The 19,442-nt window shown below is 38.9% G+C and overlaps 1 protein-coding gene across 4 annotated transcripts; it reads left to right on the top strand.

Moving 5' to 3' along the window:
- The first annotated feature begins 116 nt into the window (after nt 1–116).
- Nucleotides 117–18,757, top strand: sec24c (SEC24 homolog C, COPII coat complex component). 4 transcript variants are annotated; one of them, XM_007259327.4, is made up of 25 exons: nt 117–316; nt 3,392–3,582; nt 4,202–4,288; nt 4,734–4,851; nt 5,736–5,905; nt 5,994–6,719; nt 8,052–8,194; nt 8,767–8,835; nt 9,399–9,510; nt 9,748–9,875; nt 11,078–11,216; nt 11,404–11,519; nt 11,640–11,764; nt 11,909–12,100; nt 12,200–12,293; nt 12,857–12,973; nt 13,196–13,366; nt 13,489–13,585; nt 13,727–13,872; nt 13,967–14,105; nt 14,225–14,343; nt 14,461–14,640; nt 14,884–15,075; nt 15,177–15,266; nt 15,453–18,757. In XM_007259327.4, exons 2-25 carry the CDS (start codon nt 3,411–3,413, stop codon nt 15,591–15,593), a joined length of 3,783 nt encoding a protein of 1,260 aa, XP_007259389.3. In that variant the 5' UTR covers nt 117–316; nt 3,392–3,410; the 3' UTR covers nt 15,594–18,757. The 4 variants fall into 4 exon arrangements, with proteins under 4 accessions (XP_007259389.3, XP_007259392.3, XP_007259391.3 ...); XM_007259330.4 differs by lacking the exon at nt 4,202–4,288; XM_007259329.4 differs by lacking the exon at nt 8,767–8,835.
- The last annotated feature ends 685 nt before the right edge of the window (nt 18,758–19,442 follow it).

Below are 19,442 nucleotides of genomic sequence, written 5' to 3'. Positions count from 1 at the left end.
TTAAACCCAATAAAATAATGAAATTACAAAAGTCTGCAAGCAGAAGTACTAGTACTAGTTAGGGCACAAGTGCGTGTGTTACAGGGCAGCCCGGATGTGGACGTGGCACAAAGTTACTGTGGATCCGGTGCGAATGTCAGCTGTAGCGGAGACACCGAGGAGGTGGAAGAGGGATTAACGACGGCTAACGGCGAGACCGCTTTGGGAAGACGACGATTGTACTCTTGGTTTTGTAGAAGAGCGCCTGTCAGCTGGGGAACGGGCGTGGCTGGCTGTCCTGTTAGCTTGTTCGTTTATATATCTGTCTGGATTGGAGGTGAGTGATCGGTAGAGTGGGTTATTTGGGGGCTAACGGGCTCGGTGTGGTGGGTTAGCCTTAGAGCTGTGCAGTGCAGCCAGCTTTTAGCTAGGTTAGCTAGCTAGCTAACTGGCTAATATTCACCATAACCCAGCTAGCGTTAGCTGGTTTCACTTCATTACAACCCCTTAATTTGAGTTTGTGCCATTACGTTTAGCTACATATTGGCAAACAATTTTATACATCTCCCATCTAATATTAATTTGAGTTGGGAAGTAACCCAGCTAGCTAGCTATTTGAACCTAGTAATGTTGGGACGTAAATGTACCTGGATAGCTAAAGCTAAGCAAACCTAGCTAATCAGCTGGCTCGATACTGTTGCTTTTACGGCCCAGTCAAATATTCCTGCTGTTTCACACCCGGCGTTGATCATTTTAGTCCCTTGTAGTAGTTTATTTGTTAGTTTATGTTTAGGTAAATGTTCGCATTGATGTTATACCACATGTATACAGTTAATAAGCCATCTAGTGTTATGAAATGTGAGCTTTCCAAGCTGTAGAAAGCAAGGAATTAGCTAGCGTTAGCTAGCGTTAGCTCACTAGGTGGCTAAGTTCCTAGCTGCATAGGAACCGTAGGCTAACTAGCTGGCTAGCTTTAGCTAACTATTTGACTAGTTTAACTTAAACTTAACTGTCCGGCAGTGACCCAGCTAGGTTTTATACACTTTCTGTTTTATCATAAAATACGTAACTAAGTTGGCGTTATCTAGTTAACCTATATTTTACACATATTTTACGGTAACTAGTGTAATTGTAGCGTTATATGTTTATATTATTTGTGTACTTTAATTAACCTTAGCTAGTTATTCAAATAGAGCTGCACAGTATTTGGGATAAAAACGGTAACTTACAGTAATTTTCTGATGTTATAATAAGAAAGGTATTTCTGTCACATTTCACCGGATAAAATCAGGCAGGGATCCAACATGTTCTAATACAAATATGCCCTCAGTGTAGGCAAGATTGGAGTAAAATAGCTAGGTTAACTTGCTTAAATAAATTGTATTGGTAGGAATGCACAGAAAAACACAACATTTTTTAAGCACAATAACCCTACACAATAAAACCATTTTTTGTAATTGTAAACATTTTTTCCTCTTTTTAGATTAAATATTCTAAATATATTTTAAATATATTTTGTTTAACAAAGAAAACATAATTGTTTGTTAAAGCTAGTTTTATTAATATATATGTTGCTGTCTCTAGTAGCAGTTAAAAAGTCATAAAAATACAAAATGTTGATGGTTAACATTATTGACATTGCATGCCCTGTGATTATTGTGACGTTGTGCGTTGAATGGGCGCACATTGCGATGACCGTGTTGAAACGGTATATTATGCAGCTCTAGTTAGCATTAAATACCTAAATGTTCCTGCTTGCTAGTTAACTTAAAGTAAGAAAAACGGATAAGCTAACTACACCAGGTTAGTTAGCTAGTTTGATTTTTGTTTATCCGAGCAGCATAAGTGTGTTAACCAGCTGATCCTGTCACTAAAGCGTTACACACGCTGGCAGCTGTAAGTTATACGGTCACGGTGTCGATTTCATTGAATTATTCAAAAGTCTATGTTGTGCTGGTGCTGATATTACTTTCTATGAAACTTCCATGCAGTATCAGTGAGGGCAGAAGTACGCCTGTTCGTTTGGTTGGACCTGGTACTTCCCTGTTCATAACACATTTTGAGATGTTTTCTTACGCAAGATGTTTAATCGTTTTATAACCTTCACGAAATCCACCGAGGACTGTGTACTTTGTAGCTAACAAATGTCTCACCAAACGTGCAAAGCCTCCAGGTATGAAGCTAATGTCAATCCCATAAACGGTGATTTCCCTTCTTAGACATTCATACACTTGTTGACTCTGTAGGACTTGTTTGAGAAGTTGTCCCTTTTTAATGTTTTAATGTTAGGGTTGAAATTCTGTTTTAAAAAGTGCTATACCTGAATTGAACTGTATCTCTAGTAGTATATAGGTTTTATATCAGACTGACTGTAGATTAAGTTCACCTAAAACTGAACTGAACTGAACTTTACACAGCTACAGGTTCAGCACACCCATATGTATTTTCTCTCTACATTTTGGCGCAATGTACTTCATTTTGCGTGTTCATAGTTTATTTTGCGGAATACAATCTAAAAAGTCTAGTTGTAAGACATGTAAACCAGCACAGAGCTATAAAACAAAGCTTGCAATGCCATGACTGACTCTTAACCCACACTGACACAGGTGATACTTTTCTGTGGTCCATGATGTACTGCCCCTAAATAGACCTTTCACAAGAATTACATTATTGACAATAAATGGACATAACCTCTGTAATTGTTGGTATGCCAGCTTTGTTTAAAATCATTAGTATTATTTTTTTTTTTCATTTTTATATATTTGGGATATTTAATTTCATCCTTATGGTACAATAATATAGTTTCCGAAATATTAGCAATATTAGTTAGTGCGAAAGGCCTTCCCTCAGACTGGGCATAGTTTGACATCACACAGACCAGTTTTGTAACTGAAGTTCTAAAGTTTAACGTAAAAGTTTGCTTTACATGAAGAATCACATCAGTTTTATTTATTTAATTGTTTTTGCCTGTGTTCATATGAAGGGAGTTTGAGATATCAATCCTGCATTCCATATTACATTCTAAATTTATAATGGCTGAATCTGTTATAAGGAAATATTAGTAAACTGTAACAAGTGCTTATAAATTCTAAAGTCTTGGATTTCAGTTAATCTGTAGTTAAAGGGGTTACACTGATCTAGGCGTTCTGGGCTGGTAAATGTACTGTACATATATATGTGTGATATATAATTATGTATAGGATCAAGGATTGTTATGATATTTTGGACCAATCACTTAGTGTTAACTTAAAACTTTCTATGGCTTTTTGAAATACATTGTATGCCAGTTCAGCATGGAGTGCTGACCTATCTAACACGTTCAATTAATAAAAAAATGGAATAGACCTATGGTAATGAGTCAACAGTGTTTTACAAAGGGATTAACTTGATTACTGTTTTTTCCTCCTTACAGATTTAGTGATGAACTGAAAATGAATGTTAACCAGCAACCTCACATGGCCTCTCCTTATGGGCAGCCGCAGCCTGGCTACCAAGGCTACCCTCAGTCTGGTTATGGGGGCCAGCAAGTGCCAGGTGGTTATCCAGCCCAATTTGCGCCATACAATGGCCCAGCTTCTGCCTACCAACCAGGCCCACCTCAAGGTACTTATGTACAGCTGTGCAGACCTTTGTTTTTTACCTGTGAAACTGTTTCATCAATAATCACCAGTTTTACTTTCAAACTTCTATCTAGGGATGGGCAGTAAGAGATTGTTATTGGTGTTATTACTTTTTTCTAACTATGCCACAGATGGCATTAGTACCTATGGGACACAGATAAACCATGTAGGCCTACACTTCATTACTCTTTTTATTGCCCATCTTTGATGGACCCTAAAGTACAAACCTGTGACACTTCACCGAATCTGGTAACTAAACAGCTATAAAAATCAGTTGCTACATGAAACAGGTCCTAAGATGACATTAAATAGCTGAATCATGTGTGTTAAATTTGTTGCATCTCTCCATGACATGGATTGGTGACCTCTATCAGGGACTAATAATCATTTTCAATTAATGAGGCTCATAAATCCTAGTGAGTTTAGTCATTATTAGTTTTTCATATCAGTAATAACAGTGCCTCAGGTCTGGAATGGCTCTTCATGCAGAGAAATGGAGAATGCCAGTCAAGTGTGAACCATCCCACCCATACCCTCTGGCTCTTTTCTGCTGTTTACTGGCGTACCCCATTTTTCACTGCTTTCTCTCTCTTGTATTTCAGGATATTCTCCTTATGCAAGCTTTCCCTCTAAGGCTCTTGCAGCAAACTTAGTCTCTGACCTGTCCTCTTCCTCTCCTCTTGACTTAGGTAACTGGTTTAATTCTGCTTGGCAGCCTGTCCTCATCCATGTTCCCTGTGGTTCATAGTGACTGTAGAGTGCAGGATAGCTGGGCAATGTCTTACCTGCAGGCTCCCAAACACAACAGAAAGCTGTCCTATCCCAGTGCCCTACAGTCACTGTCACTCACAGGCGAACACTGTCACCCAGCCATGTTGTCCCATTTCATCTGCAAATGAATGGCATTTTCATTTCTTTTTCATTCTTTCTAAAAAAAATCTGTTTGCAAACTGCTTTAAGCGTTTGAATTGGATTGGATATTACATGTGGAATATCTAATACTATACTGAGACTGAAGTGTGTGCAACATTTGCTATGTCATAACATATGCATGACATATATGTAGTATATTTTTAAAATGATGTCAAACTTTTAAGTTGAAGTTCTTAAACATAACTACTCTTATTTATACAGGTGTTAGAGGACCCCCCACCTCTGGAGCACCCCCAGTGTCTGCTGCTCAGGCATATTCACAGTTTGGCCAGGGTGAAGTACAGAATGGACCGCCAGCAATGGGTCCCCCGCCACAGAGGTCAGTTTATATCATACCCCTCTCCTAAAACATGTCTGTTTAAATTTTTAGCATTTTTGTAATGCATGTTCATGCACAATTCAAATGCTTATATCAGCAAAAATGTCTCTTCCTCACCTCAGAGCTATAAAACTGTGGCATTTTAATGATCAGCTTTGCAGCTAGACATTATTTTATGCTAATGGAAAAATGTGATGTTAAGTGTCAGCACAGCTCACTTAAAACTGCCCATGTGCCAAAAATGTAGCTTTTTGGATTGTGGTGTGAAGTAAGTTTTTATGATGATACTTTGCTGTTTTGAAGATGTGAACTGACACAACTGGAACTGTTTTCATAGTTGCAGCTCACTGATTGTGTATTCTGCAGAATTTTAAAAAGAAAAATGATTTCTAAATCTGCATATTGTTGGCTCATGAAACAGACCAATGGACAAAACCTTGGCTTTTGCTTTTTGTGTCATGATTATTAGTATTAACTGATGCTAGTTTCATTCATGGTCTTTGTCATTATCAGTCAGTTTAGGACTACACAGTATTTGTTTCAGCATCGTCATCACAATGTGGGCATGCACATCAATCAGATTGCTGGACATGCAATGTCATGTAGGGCAAATTCCAAAATGCACTTTTTTTACTGCTTGAGTTGCACTGTTCTCATTTTCAGACATGAAAGTTTATTTTACTCAAACATTTGGTATATATTATTAATACCATGTCATGTTGGCTTATTACTTCTGGTGAAAATTCCTTTAAAGTTTGTAATATTTTGAAATATACTGTAAAATATTGTAAAATATCCCCAAGGAAATTGGTGGCACATTGATATTTCTATATTGCTTAGCCCTACATTTAAAAAAAATCTTTCTTTCTCTCTCTGCTGCAAAGGTCGCCAGTGTCTCAGCCATACAGTCAAGGAGCGATGAACCTCACTGGTCCTCAGCCTCAATATAACCAGCAGTTTGGTGCACCACCAACCAGTATGCAGCAGATGACCACTCAAATGGCAGGCATGCAGGTTGGATCCACCGTACCTTCTCCTGCAGGCCCAGGCTATGGTAAATTATTATATACTTTCTTTATGTATAGATCATCAAAATGTGTATATTTTTCAGTATGTAAAAGAGACTTTTTTGTGTGTTTCAGCTCCTCCCACAATCTCCCAGGCTCCTGTTTCTGCTGCTTACACACCTTCAGACCCTTCTTCTTATGCCCCCACACCTACTGTCCCCTCTCAGCCCCCACCAGCTGAGAGAGTGCCTCAGAGTACACCTTCTCAGCCCTACTATGGAGCACCTGCTCAGCAGCCTTTCCCAACTGCAGCCCCACCTTTCTCCGCTCCTGGTCCTGCCCAGGCCCCTGCTCCACCTCTTGCCTCACAACAATCTTTCCCTCAAGGCCCTCCTCCCTCTCAACCACCGTTTTCTTCAGCACCACCCCAAGCTCCTCCGACTGCGTCGTATGGTGGTCCGCTTCCCCCTGTGCAGGCGCCTCACCCTAGGGCACCACCTCCTACTTCACAGCCTTCTGCATTCCCTGGAGGACCCCCACCCACCTCGACTCCGTCTCAATATCCAGGACCACCCATGCCACAACAGTCTCCTGTGTCCCAGCCCTCACCTTTCCACTCAGGACCTCCTCCTCTACCCACCACTGCTGGTGGGTTTCCTCCCCAAGGAGGTGCTCCTCCCAGGCCCCTGCACCCAGGGATGCAGGGTCCCCCTCTGGCCTCTCAGGGACCTCTGATGTCCCAAGCAAACCATGTAGCTCCCCCACAGCCTGGTATGCTGCCTGGGCAACCCACAGCTGGTATGGCCGGACCACCACCACCACAACAGCCAGGAATGCAGGGCTATCCACCACAGCAGAATGGCAAGTACCATGAATATTCATGTTCATTTTGTTTTTGTAATAAAACAAAGACACCAGACGTTATTTCAATCAATTTGCAATAGTGAAACACTAATAAACAGAATGCCAAAACAGGAGAGTTTTAATAATTATACCTTTAGCTGAGGTGGCTATTATGCTATCTAGCTAATATACTTACTTGACAAATGACAGATTAAGCAAAAGAGATGAACCTACCAATTTTTTGTCGTTTAATAAAGCCAGTTTGTGAAGCAGTAGTAAGCTGATTCCAAGCATCATAAGTGATGAACCCTTTATTTCATTTGTTATGCGAGTAGAGCGTAAAAAAGTTTATAATAAGTTATTTTGTGTTAGAATTATTAAGTCTTATCACTAACTCAGCCAAAAGCAGATATGTCATTTTGTAATTTTTTTTGGTTATTAATTTTTTTGTTTGCCTTATTTGCACTTACATGCATTTATTTCATATTTTTAGAAAGTATTCTTGCTATTAGGACTGAAATTAAATCACTTTTTTGCACACTCTCACTCATTAGTGTTTTGTTGTCCCACTCGTGTATTGTTCAGGGCTGATTTAAACCAGAAAAGGTACAGAACAATGTGGTAGGTTGTTTTTAACCTGCTATAATCCAAGGGTGATGGACATGGTAGTGTCTGCACATATATTTTATATGCTTGAGAAAAGGAGACTTCCTCTAACGTGTCCAAAACAGTAGAGCTGTAGATCTTCAAGATTTTTATGGTTACATCTCAACACCACATACTTACTCAAAAAGCATTTCAGCACTGCAAGATGTAAATAATGTCTGTTAATGATTCCTGGTGGATGCTTTGTTGGAACAGCAGCACAGTGGTTAAAAAAAGGATTGGGGCTGAATCAGGCATACAATTGCCAAAAGCTGAGCCACTGGATCATGTTTTGCAGTTCTGTATCAATTCTCAAACACAGCATCAAAGTGTAGTTAACAGTTAAAGCACTGGTGGCAGGTAGGGGTTAGTTTTATGTTGTGTTTACACCCTGAGTGCTATATGGCAGATCTCAATGTTCTTATTACATCAAAAGTAAACATTTCTTTTAGTTAGATTTAAAGGGTATTAGGGTATATTTTCATACATAGGCATACTGTGGCATTTTTGCCATGTTGTCCCAAAGTGTTATTTAAATAAATTCAATATATAACTTTACTAAGATTATATAGCCCCTCTATGGTGATCTGTATTGTATTATCAAACACATTCCAATACTCAATATCCCCAATGTTGTTACATCTTTTACCAAGCATTCTTTATGTCCCAAGCATAATTTGCTGAAAATGTTCTTGTGTATTGCAGGGGCTTTTGGGCAGGTGAGAGGTCCACAACCTGGCTATGCCGGACAGTATCCTGGACAGCAGAATTATGGGGCTGCACCTCCTGCACAGGCTCCTGCACCCTCTGCACCAAAGAGACTTGACCCAGACTCCATCCCCAGCCCGGTACATTCTTTTAGTTTTTTCTTTTATATACTTCTTTTTCTGTCACTGTTCAATACAGTTTTTCTTTTGTAGCTCTCAGTGTATTAATTCACCTTTTAAATGTTCTATTCTCTCTTGTATTCACAAACACAATTGCATCCATTTTGAGTATTCTTCTCACCAATGTATATGGTTTTATTAAGAATAATTGTTTGTTATCGCAGTACGTTTAAACATGTGCAGTGTTCTGTGTAAGCAAGGCTATGCTCTGGAGTCTCCTGTGTCTGATGTGCATGCACCATGGCGGGGTAACAGTAACATAGTTAGCGTATGACGATTTTTTTTGTCTGTCAAGGCTACCAAAAGCTTTGTTTAATACTGCATGTGTTTCTGGCAATATCTGCATCGATGTTCACTGGTATTGCTTAACAATGGGATTTTAATCATGGTTATTCTAGCCTTGAAAGCAGAGGTACTGTAACTGTGGTTACACTTCTGTTTATCTTATTTTCTCTGCTCTCTCTTTTTGTTCATTTGTTTTGGCTTCCCTCTTTTCTCTTTAATTTGCTGGACTAAATTGTTAAAATATAAAGCAAGCCTCTGACATACCGCCTGTGCAGAAAACACGACATAGAATAGACCCAGACGCTATTCCCAGCCCAGTAAGTGCCCTGTGTATCTCTGCACTTCTCTGTTGTTGCACTAACTCTAATCATCCTCTTCAATACTCATCTCTGTCTCAACCCACCTCTCTCTGTTACCAATGACACTGTTAGAGCTTTTCAGATATTTTGTTTAACAGCTGCTAGCAATGTTGATTATTATTTTTATAATTTAGCTCAAAAAGGACTAAAATGTAGGTTGACTCCTTACTTTGAGACCAAATCGTAAAACAGTTTGATTGATTTGAATTTAAACAACTAGGAATGTTGAGTGTCTGGCTTTGTCACATGTAGCAGTTCATTGGTACCCTCCCCGTATTGTCTCTCTTCGTCTCCTTGCATGCTAGCTAGTCTCTGCCTGTACATGACTATACCTTATAGCTAAGTGAATGAATAAGCCAGTGGTTTACATTTCTCTGTAAGCATGTTCTCTTATCTAAAGGCTGTTTAATCTAAAACTTGATGCTTCCTAAAATGTAGATGTGATTCTGTAGTTTTCTTTTTTAATGGGAATTTTGCATTAGAGATTGATTGTGTGATTTTGTATTTGGTTGCTCTCACAGATTCAGGTGATTGAGGATGACAAAGCAAACAAAGGTAGTGAGCCTTTTGTCACAGGGGTCAGAGGTCAAGCCCCTCCTCTTGTCACTACTAACTTTCAAGTTAAAGATCAAGGTAAGCAATCTTGTTGGTTCTTTACCCAATTTATTGTACTCAATAAATTTCATTATTTCAGCTTAATCCTGTGAGCTAGTCGAGAAAGACCTTCACAGAAAAAGTGAGGGTCCCTGTTACAATTAGCTTTCAGATAATAGAGGATTTATAAAACTATGTTTTAACAGTTTGTAAGTTAAATATTTTGTGCACTGTCAAATTTCCACATTAAAGAGTGTGTTCTCTGCATGTTCACAGGAAATGCAAGTCCACGGTTCATCCGATGCACATCCTATAACATGCCCTGCACCTCAGACATGGCCAAACAGTCCCAGGTGCCCTTGGCTGCAGTAATCAAGCCCCTGGCTACTCTGCCTCCAGATGAAGTAAGACATTGCATCATTACACACTGTGCATGCATTACACAGTATGCATGCCCCCTCCCTGCAATGGCTGTTCATTGTAATGAGTTAAATAGCATTTAAATAGACAGCTGCATTGGATTAAATGTATACAGTTGAGTAGTTCATGTTTGTTACAAAAGGATAAAAAGAAAAAATGTACAAGCTGACAAATACGGGCATTTTACACTGACTAATTGCTCAACTTTGTGTTAGGCAAGTTTTTTTTTTTGTGTAGCACCTTTTATGCACAGTGGCAGTTTAATGTTCTCTACATAAGCACAGAATTATAAAGTCATAAAGAGAAAGCATTACATGGACAAGCATAAAGGTATTAGCACCAGAGGTAGATAAGCCAGTGTTTTGGGGCTGCTGGATGCCATATAAATTAATAATGGATTATCGTGCAGGGCTTGTGTAATGTGTGTTTTGATATTGTCTATACTGGGAAGAGTAATGTGCTAGAATAGGATCTGATTATTGTTTTTTTTTTGTCCCCCCCCCCCCTTTTTTTTTTTACAAATAGTAGTTTAATTCAGTTGCCCTCTTAAGCTGTTTTAGATCATTAATGCTACTTCTGTTACAGTTCTATCTTAAGCACATTAGGGCTTAAGCTTCAGATATTAATATCAATATTAAATGACACTGGATAAGACTACAGGCACGAATGTAAACCAATCTTGAATATTACTCTAAAACTTGTAAATAAATTTGACCCAAAGAGTGGAATTCCTTGTTCCAGAAGCTATGGCAAATTGTCTGGGATTTAAAGTGGCAGAGTATTGTACTACCACCACCATGTCTGACTGTTTTAGGTATATACAAAATTATTTGTGAAACTTGTCATGTTTTGACTTAATGAATAATGAATGAATTGTGCTTTTTACACTGCAATTATGCTATTATCCTTTCCTATTATCATATTTTGCCACTTTGCCTAGTCTCTTTATTGATAGAATCATGAATGCTGACCTCATCTGAGATGAGCAAAGCATGTAGTTCTTAACATGTTGGTCTGTTTTTTGTGTATCCATCCTGATCATTATATAAGTCTGGTTATTTGGATGGGGATAATTTCTTTTCGAATCATGTCCTATTTGTTTTTAAATCAAATGTTTTTCATGCCTTCCAACCAGAAACTGAAAAAAAGTCATTATTATTTCATGTTGCCTTTCTCTACTTCTCAGATTCCCCCATATATAGTGGACCATGGAGAAGGTGGTCCTATTCGCTGTAACCGCTGTAAGGCCTACATGTGTCCCTACATGCAGTTCATTGAGGGCGGCCGACGCTTCCAGTGTGGTTTCTGCAGCTGCGTCACAGAGGGTAGGCTTGCCCAGGTTTTTATGGCCTGTTAGTCATCAGATGTGGTAATAGTGTATTCAGTTCCTAAGCTTGGCCTGTGTGTGAATAGAACTCTGAATGACTTGTTTGATTGAGATCAGGGTGTGCCCTAACATGTTTGCCCAGGAGAAATGTGTATTTAACATAATCTAACTGGTTCTTGTTACAGTGCCTCCCCATTACTTCCAGCATCTGGACCACACAGGGAAGCGTGTAGACTGCTGTGACCGACCAGAACTCTCTATGGGCAGCTATGAGTTTATGGCCACAGTGGATTACTGTAAGGTATGCATCCCCAATAAGTTGTGATCAACAAAACCCTTAACAGTTACTCTAATGGATTGATTTTGTGATTTTTTTTTATTTTTTATTTTTTTAACTTTATTCTTTTTGCTTTGTTTATAGAACAACAAGATTCCCCAGCCCCCTGCTTTTATCTTCTTGATCGATGTGTCATATAATGCTGTGAAAAACGGCATGGTGAGAATGGTATGCCAGGAGCTCAAGACCCTGTTGGACTATTTGCCCAGGTACAACTTGACTGGAAATGATACAATGTATCATAAAATCTGTATTTTGGATTAATATGTTGCTTTTATAACCAAACAGAACTTGGATCAGTGTTCAGAGTATTCAGTGCATAATGTATTGTTTTGTTGTGTGCTTATATTTAGAGAAAACCCTGATGTGCAATCCAATATACGAGTGGGCTTTGTAACCTACAACAAAGTACTGCATTTCTATAACGTGAAAGCATCTCTGGCCCAGCCTCAGATGATGGTGGTCTCGGATGTAGCGGACATGTTCGTACCCCTCTTGGATGGATTTCTTGTTAATGTGTCCGAGTCTAGGGTTGTGATCGAGAGGTAGGTATTATCATGCTTTTTTTATGTATGTATTTTTGTGGAGTTTTTTTATTTATGATAAGCATCTAAAAAGTGTGTGTGGTCTCTTGTTCATTTCAGTTTGCTGGATCAAATACCCGACATGTTTGCAGACACTCGGGAGACAGAGACCGTGTTTGGCCCTGTTATCCAAGCAGGGCTTGAAGCACTTAAGGTATTTTTCTCAGTCAGCTCTACGTAGCTTTAAAGATGTGGATGTTCATGGTGTTTTCTCACTGCATGGTACAAACAGTACTCAGCTCTGCACACTTTTGGTACCTTGTTTGTTTGATTCTCTTTAGCCACATTGCGTTTTAGTTCCTACACTGCTTGTCTTGATATCAAAGCATCATAAAAATGCGATATTGATTTTTAATTTAGTTTACATGTAAAAAGTGGTGCTTAAACTCCACCTGCTAGATAGCAGTGTTCTAACACACCATTATGATTGGATAAAAAGTTAACTTTTACAATTTATAGATGAAAGTGGTGTTTTATATACTATGACTGTTTTTATGACATTGAATTTATACAGTTCATTTTTACCTTGCTTACAGTATTGCAATTTATTGTGATATATTAAATCCTCACCCCTGTATTTTGATACATACACTGATTATAACGGGATTTGTTCTGAAATTTATAATAGCAGTACTACGTGCAGTGATGGCTTGCATTAGTGTTGTTGACTTCTTATGGTACAAATCTGAAGATTGTAATAGAGCTGGTCTTTCTCAGGCTGCTGACTGTGCTGGAAAGCTCTTTGTCTTCCACTCCTCTCTGCCCATTGCTGAGGCTCCAGGCAAGCTGAAGAACAGAGAGGACAAAAAACTGGTGGGCACAGACAAAGAAAAGGTACGTCTTTAATCTTCTTTTTCATACGCTCTTATTACAGTCCCAGGGGTTCCACTGCTAATAATACACTTCATTATTTATCACTTTTAATGCTCAAAGTAAAGTATGAGGCTCATGGAGCTTGTTGTAGGTTTATTCACTAGTTCATTTCTTTTTTTTTTTTTCTTATAATAATGCTTTAAATTGTAATTAATTTCCCTTGTCTTTTGTTTTATTTTTCAGTCATTATTCCAGCCCCAAATAAGCTTCTACGCTAACTTGGCCAAGGAGTGTGTAACGCAGGGCTGCTGTGTGGATCTCTTCCTGTTTCCTAATCAGTACGTGGATGTAGCCACTTTAGGGGTAGTCCCCACATCAACAGGGGGTTCTGTCTACAAATACACATATTTCCAGGTAAGCAAGAAAATGTTTTTACAGATCCAAAAACTGATGCTGTTTCAATTAGGTTTATGGATTATATGTTTCTATATTCTGTAAAACTTAAGGTCTTAATCTTTAATATGCTCATGTTTCAGGCTCAGTCTGATCAGGAGCGGTTCCTGAATGATCTTAGGAAAGATGTGCAGAAGCCAATGGGCTTTGATGCAGTGATGAGAGTCCGAACCAGCACTGGTGAGTGTCCATGGACTGTTTCACACCTTGATGCTGTAACTCCTTTAAGTGCAGAACAGATAGTGGCTGTCCTTCAAAACACGTAAAGTGCTGTGAATATGGAAACAAAGTGTGTTTAAAACCATGTTTTTGTTCTACTAGGTATCCGGGCCACAGACTTTTTCGGTTCCTTCTACATGAGTAACACCACAGATGTGGAGCTGGCAGGCTTGGACTGTGACAAGACTGTCACAGTGGAGTTCAGACATGACGACAAGCTCAGTGAGGAGACCGGCGCGCTCATGCAGGTTCATAAAAGAGAAGGAATTGTGTGTTCTGTATATTTTAAATAATTTCTGGCCCCACTTTTGTACAAATTTATGTTTGTGTGTGTCTCTGCAGTGTGCTGTACTTTACACCAGCTGTACTGGTCAGAGACGGCTACGTATCCACAACATGGCAGTGAACTGCTGTGCCCAGCTAGCTGACCTATACCGGAACTGTGAGACAGATACCATCATAAACTACTTTGCCAAGTATGGTAAGTAAAAAATGTTTTTTTTTTCTTTATCTTTCAGATGTTCTGAAACATTGTATATGTTGTATAATCTGTCTTATTTTAATGATCAACTATGTATTCTGTGCTCATGTGCTTTATAGCATATCGCAGTATTCTCAACAACCCTACCAAGAATGTGCGGGACAGCTTGGTCAACCAGTGCGCCCAAATCCTGGCATGCTACCGCAAAAACTGTGCCAGCCCATCCTCTGCTGGTCAGGTGAGTTGTGTGCTTTTACTAGTAGTGTAAGTTGTACTTTATTGGAATTAACTAAACCACAATAGTCTTGTAAATGATCATTTTATTTTCCAACTCTCTTTTTCTCTGCATTTACAGCTGATCCTCCCAGAGTGTATGAAGCTGCTGCCTGTTTATCTAAACTGTGTTCTGAAAAGCGATGTTCTGCACCCTGGAGCCGATGTCTCCCTGGACGACCGCGCCTACCTGAGACAGCTGGTCAGCGCCATGGATGTGACAGAGAGCCATGTGTTCTTTTACCCACGACTGCTACCAGTGGTGAGGCACAGTTGTTGGCACGTTGATCTCTGCATGTGTCTACATAATGTATAATGGAAATAAGCAAGCATCCAAGTTTTAGATGTTTCATGTTATTTCACCATATTGTGTTTGTGTTTAATATTTGTACATCATTTTTTATTCAGTAATAGTTAAAATATTGAGTAATATTGGCCTTCTTTCTCAGAATATTTATCTATATTTCCTTATTTGTGTGTCCTTGATTCTTATCTTTCTATATAGCACAAGCTGGATGTGGAAAGCGATGCTCTTCCTGTAGCCATTAGAGACTCTGAGGAAAGGCTGTCCAAAGGGGGAGTATACCTGCTGGAGACTGGCTTGAACCTGTTCCTCTGGGTGGGGGCTAATGCACAGCAAGAGCTCCTACAGAACATTTTCGGCACTCCTGCATTCAGCCAGATAGACCCCAGCATGGTACGACTTTCAATAACATCTTTTGATATTTTGTATATCATCATCTTTTGTGATGTAAACATAGCTCATCTCAAACTTGCGCTCTGATGTTTTATTGTTAGACCTCTTTGCCGGTTTTGGAGAATCCGTACTCGAAGAGGCTGAGGGAGATTATTGAGTCTTTCCGTATGCAGCGCTCTCGCTACATGAAGGTAAAACCTGTCAAAAGCTGCTTTCTCTTTTTCTGTTCTGCTTTCCCAAAGCTGTCTGCTTCTGTCAGTTTTACTTACATTGTCTTTTCTGCCTCCTTTTTTCCTCTTCCTTTTATCTGCCATCGTTCATTCCCTGTTGAAGGCTAACTGTTGGTATTACCGTTTTTTTTTTTGTTGTTGTTGTAGCTGATGGTGGTGAAGCAAGAAGACAAACTGGAGCTGATCTTTAAGCACTTCCTTGTGGAGGACAAAAACAACAGTGGCGGAGCATCATATGTGGACTTCTTGTGTCACATGCACAAGGAGATTCGTCAGCTCTTGAGCTAGGAGAGCCCATGTGCCCTTTACTCAGATGCGCTTTATCCTTTTTATTTGACAAAATAATAAATTAAATCCCTCCTCCCATCATCTTTCTCCTCCTCTTATATAATCTTCTCCAGGGCGAGGGGAAAAAGCCACCTGTTATTAGGTTCAGGCAAGGATTCTCTATTTGAGGTCTGTATGGTTTATGGTTTTGGGTAGGAGGATTGCAGGATTGTCTGGTTGTATGTGTGTCCGTGTGCATGAATGCTTGTAAACATGAAATGTGTATCAGATGCATTTGATCAATCCTTAGCTTGTCATAGCTCCTCAACTATTGGGATCACTTCATTCAGAAGATTCAAAAGTGCAAAAAACAGATGTACACTTCTCAATCATGAAGTAGGGGCTCAAGTAGGCTTTGTGTGTGCGTGTGTGTGCGCGCTTGCGAGTATGGGGGTTGGCGGTTGGACTGTGAACAGGCTGATACTGGGGGAAACACTGGCACTGTACTGCGGGTGGGTATATGGGAGGCATCATGAACTGACAGCATTAATGATTGAACCAGACGTTCTTACAAAAAAAAAGACAACAAACAGAAGATCTTGATTATGAAACATGAAACTTTCCTAATAACTTATTGTTTTCATGAATGTTTTGTTCAGTTAGTCCTTGTTTGTTTTCTTTCAACCATGGCCTTACTGATCCCATTTCACACCCATTTCCTGCTGTTTGATTTTATAGATTTTTTTTCTTGTTACCCTCATTGTAATCCTTCTTGTTTTTAAAGTGTGCAAAAAAAACAAACAGAATCCTTTTGACTAATAGATTATGTGGGAAGCTGAGTGTATTTTAAGTGTGCTCTTCACTGTCTTTATGAACATCTTAACTCTTGAGATATAGCTAACTCACTATAACAATTCTATGCATCAGCTTAGCTGTGGTTGGAGGAGCTGTGTTGGCTAAATTTAAATGGGAACAGAAATTGTGCCGTTATTTGGCAAAGCCAAACTTGTGGCAACCCTGGGCATGCATAGCGCTGTGTTCTGGTAATAATTAAATGAACGAATGAAGGATTCTCCTATTGTGGAGAGTGTATGGACCCTTTTGGAAACACCTCTGATCTGACTGATCCGGAAGTTATAGTTCGAATAAGCCAGCTGGGTGGGAATCTCTTGGTTGAGTGTGTTTTTTTTTTTTTTTTTTTTTTTTTTTTTTTAAGCAATTATATTAAAGAAGATGGGGAAATATTATAGTTCATGTGGGAGTCCATCTTCACTAGTTGCTTCACTACTTGGGCGTATACATATATCCCACAGAAACAGAAAAAAAAATTACATACAGGCATTTACTGTCCTTGGATGTTTGTGGATTATTTTTTTCTCTATCTTTTTTTTCCCCCTTTGTTTAAATTTGATTTACTGGTAACCACAAATGCCCCAATCATTCTGTATCATTCTCTGATCTAATATTGTTTTCTAAATCTGTGTTTTAAAGGGTTATAATCCTAGGACCGCTCAGAGAGCCTGGTGCTGGCTTCCTTACAGCTGAGCATGAGTGCTCCACTGGCCCGGTTGTGTCTCTTTCTTTGTTTCTAGTGAAACCTTTGTAAAAATGAAAGCATTTGGCAAGAGAGTGGAGTGAGTGATTGATTTAGAGCTGCCGATTTCTTTACCGTTTTCCAAGTGAGCGCAGTTTTAAAGCACATGCGGAATTGTGACCTGAGAAGCAATCAACACTGAATACCTTGTCATCACATTTATTATTACATGTACAGAATTAAAAATCACATTTTAAAAACCACGCTCAGCTAGTGTGCTTTGTTCGATTGCATCAAGCAGCTAAAAAAAAAAAGAAATGCAAAGCCAAGTTGTCTGTCAGAGGCTAGGAGGAGAGTGATGTCATCTCAGATTTCCTCTTTTTTTCCCCTGCTATATTTTTTCCCATTTTTGTTTAAGCCTTCCATCATCCTTCATAGCATTTAATAATCCTGTTGAATAGTCCTGGTGAAGTAAGGCTGTGTCCCAATTGCGTAGTGCACACATACTACAGGCTATATTGTCACTGTCCAATAAAATGCATGTATCTCCAAAGTGATTACAGGAGAATGCTAAAAAGTTCACTTTGAATGGAAGTTAATGTAAATAAGAGTTGTTGTTTTTTTTCCCCCAGTAATTTCAGAGCATTTCTGTTGGTCTGTTCTTCCAGAATTCTTTGCACATTGTACAGATTAGCAATAGAGTTCCAATGAAAACTAAAATGCACAAAAAGGGAGAACATGTTATGTTGGACAGTGATTTACTATATACTAATCTTAATAGAGTGGGTTCAGCAGGTTGATACACAAAATATTACATACTAACCTGTTTTGTACTAAGAGAAATTGATGAAGCATCAAAACATACATCACTGAAAGTACTCCATCCGCTGCACTTGACATTATCAGGTGATTTTTTTTTCCTAATAGTGTTCCAGATGTGAATAGCTCATCCCTTTCTGTTTTGCATTGCATTGTGGGATAATGGTGTGCATCGGTGCACGCTTACTCAAAAATGACTGAAAAATTTGTTAGTTAACATGAGTTAACATAATTTTTATCTGTGCTACATTCTTAATATTCAAACCCACTTTAGTGTTGTTAAATAATATGCAATTGGGATGCTCCCTGTGTGTTTGAATTGGTGAAAAAAATTCTTAGTGTGTCCCACTGTAATTTTGGCAGTGTGTGTGTTTTTGTTTGTTTGTGTGAAGGTAGATCCCAGTGAAGCTGCTTCTTTTTTTAAATTGAAGTACTGAGGGATCTGCTTTAAATAGTTCGGTTTTGGTTCTTATCCATTTGCATTTTTTGTATTTTTTTTTCTCCTTTTAATTTCTTTGTTCTCCATAACCTCAAACTCTTTTCACTATCTGTTTATGATCACTACTGTTCTATCTATGACATCTAACTGCAAATAAACTGGTTTTACTTTTCATCAGTCACATCAGTCCTGGCTTCTACAGGCCATCGAGTGTATGTACCATCTCATGGATCACTTTCTGAGCTGGCTTCTTTTTCTTTCTTTTGTATCATCAGTTGTGAATGCTCCATAGATCCTTTAGCTCGTGCCGTCGTTGCAAGGGAAGTGTGACTTACGAATGACTTTGAAAAACCTGAAATATAAAATGATTAAAGTGGTTGTTTTAGAATATTACATTAAGGTGTGTGTGATTTCCTTGCAGGAGGGCTGGTTCGGATTCCCGCAGCACACTGCTGGAGAGGCAGAGTCTGAACAGTGCTTTATTGTGTTAATAAAAGTACTTCTATTTTGAAAGCAGAAGGGCTGAGGATGCATTGTGGTGCATTTTTAGAAGTTGCAGACTAAGCGCAGATCCTTTTTGAGGCATTTTAAGGACCTGTACTGTGTAGACTGCTTTTTAGTAAACTTTTCAGAGTGAATGGGTGGGTGTTCCTCTGCGATAGTGCAGTTTTGTGTCTGTGTAGCACAATGTCAGCACATTATACACATCAACATACACTTGATGGACAAGTTTTGAGACACTTATGGGAGATTTTATATCCATAGGCATTAAAATATGGCATTTCTCTAATGCATGGCTAGCCCTTGCTTAAGCACCCTTATATTATATCACAGTATCTCTCGAAATAGTGTTGAAGATGCTGGTCTTTTTTTATATATTAAACCAAAGAATAAAAAATGCAGCTGTGGGAGGAACTATTTCATTATCTTATATAAAATGAGATGTTGAGATATTCAAAATCTAATGCAACACACCTGTCACCTGTGTGTAATATTTTAAATCAATTATTTGAATACACACAGTAGGATCTGTGTATGGGTTCTCCTGCATTGAATGTTGATGTGATTTCTGCCGGAG

This window comes from Astyanax mexicanus, chromosome 15 (genome assembly GCF_023375975.1).
Source record: "Astyanax mexicanus isolate ESR-SI-001 chromosome 15, AstMex3_surface, whole genome shotgun sequence".
In the NCBI taxonomy this organism is placed as follows: Eukaryota; Metazoa; Chordata; class Actinopteri; order Characiformes; family Acestrorhamphidae; genus Astyanax; species Astyanax mexicanus.
Note: the sequence above shows the minus strand (reverse complement) of the source record. Positions and strands in the feature narration are given on the sequence as shown.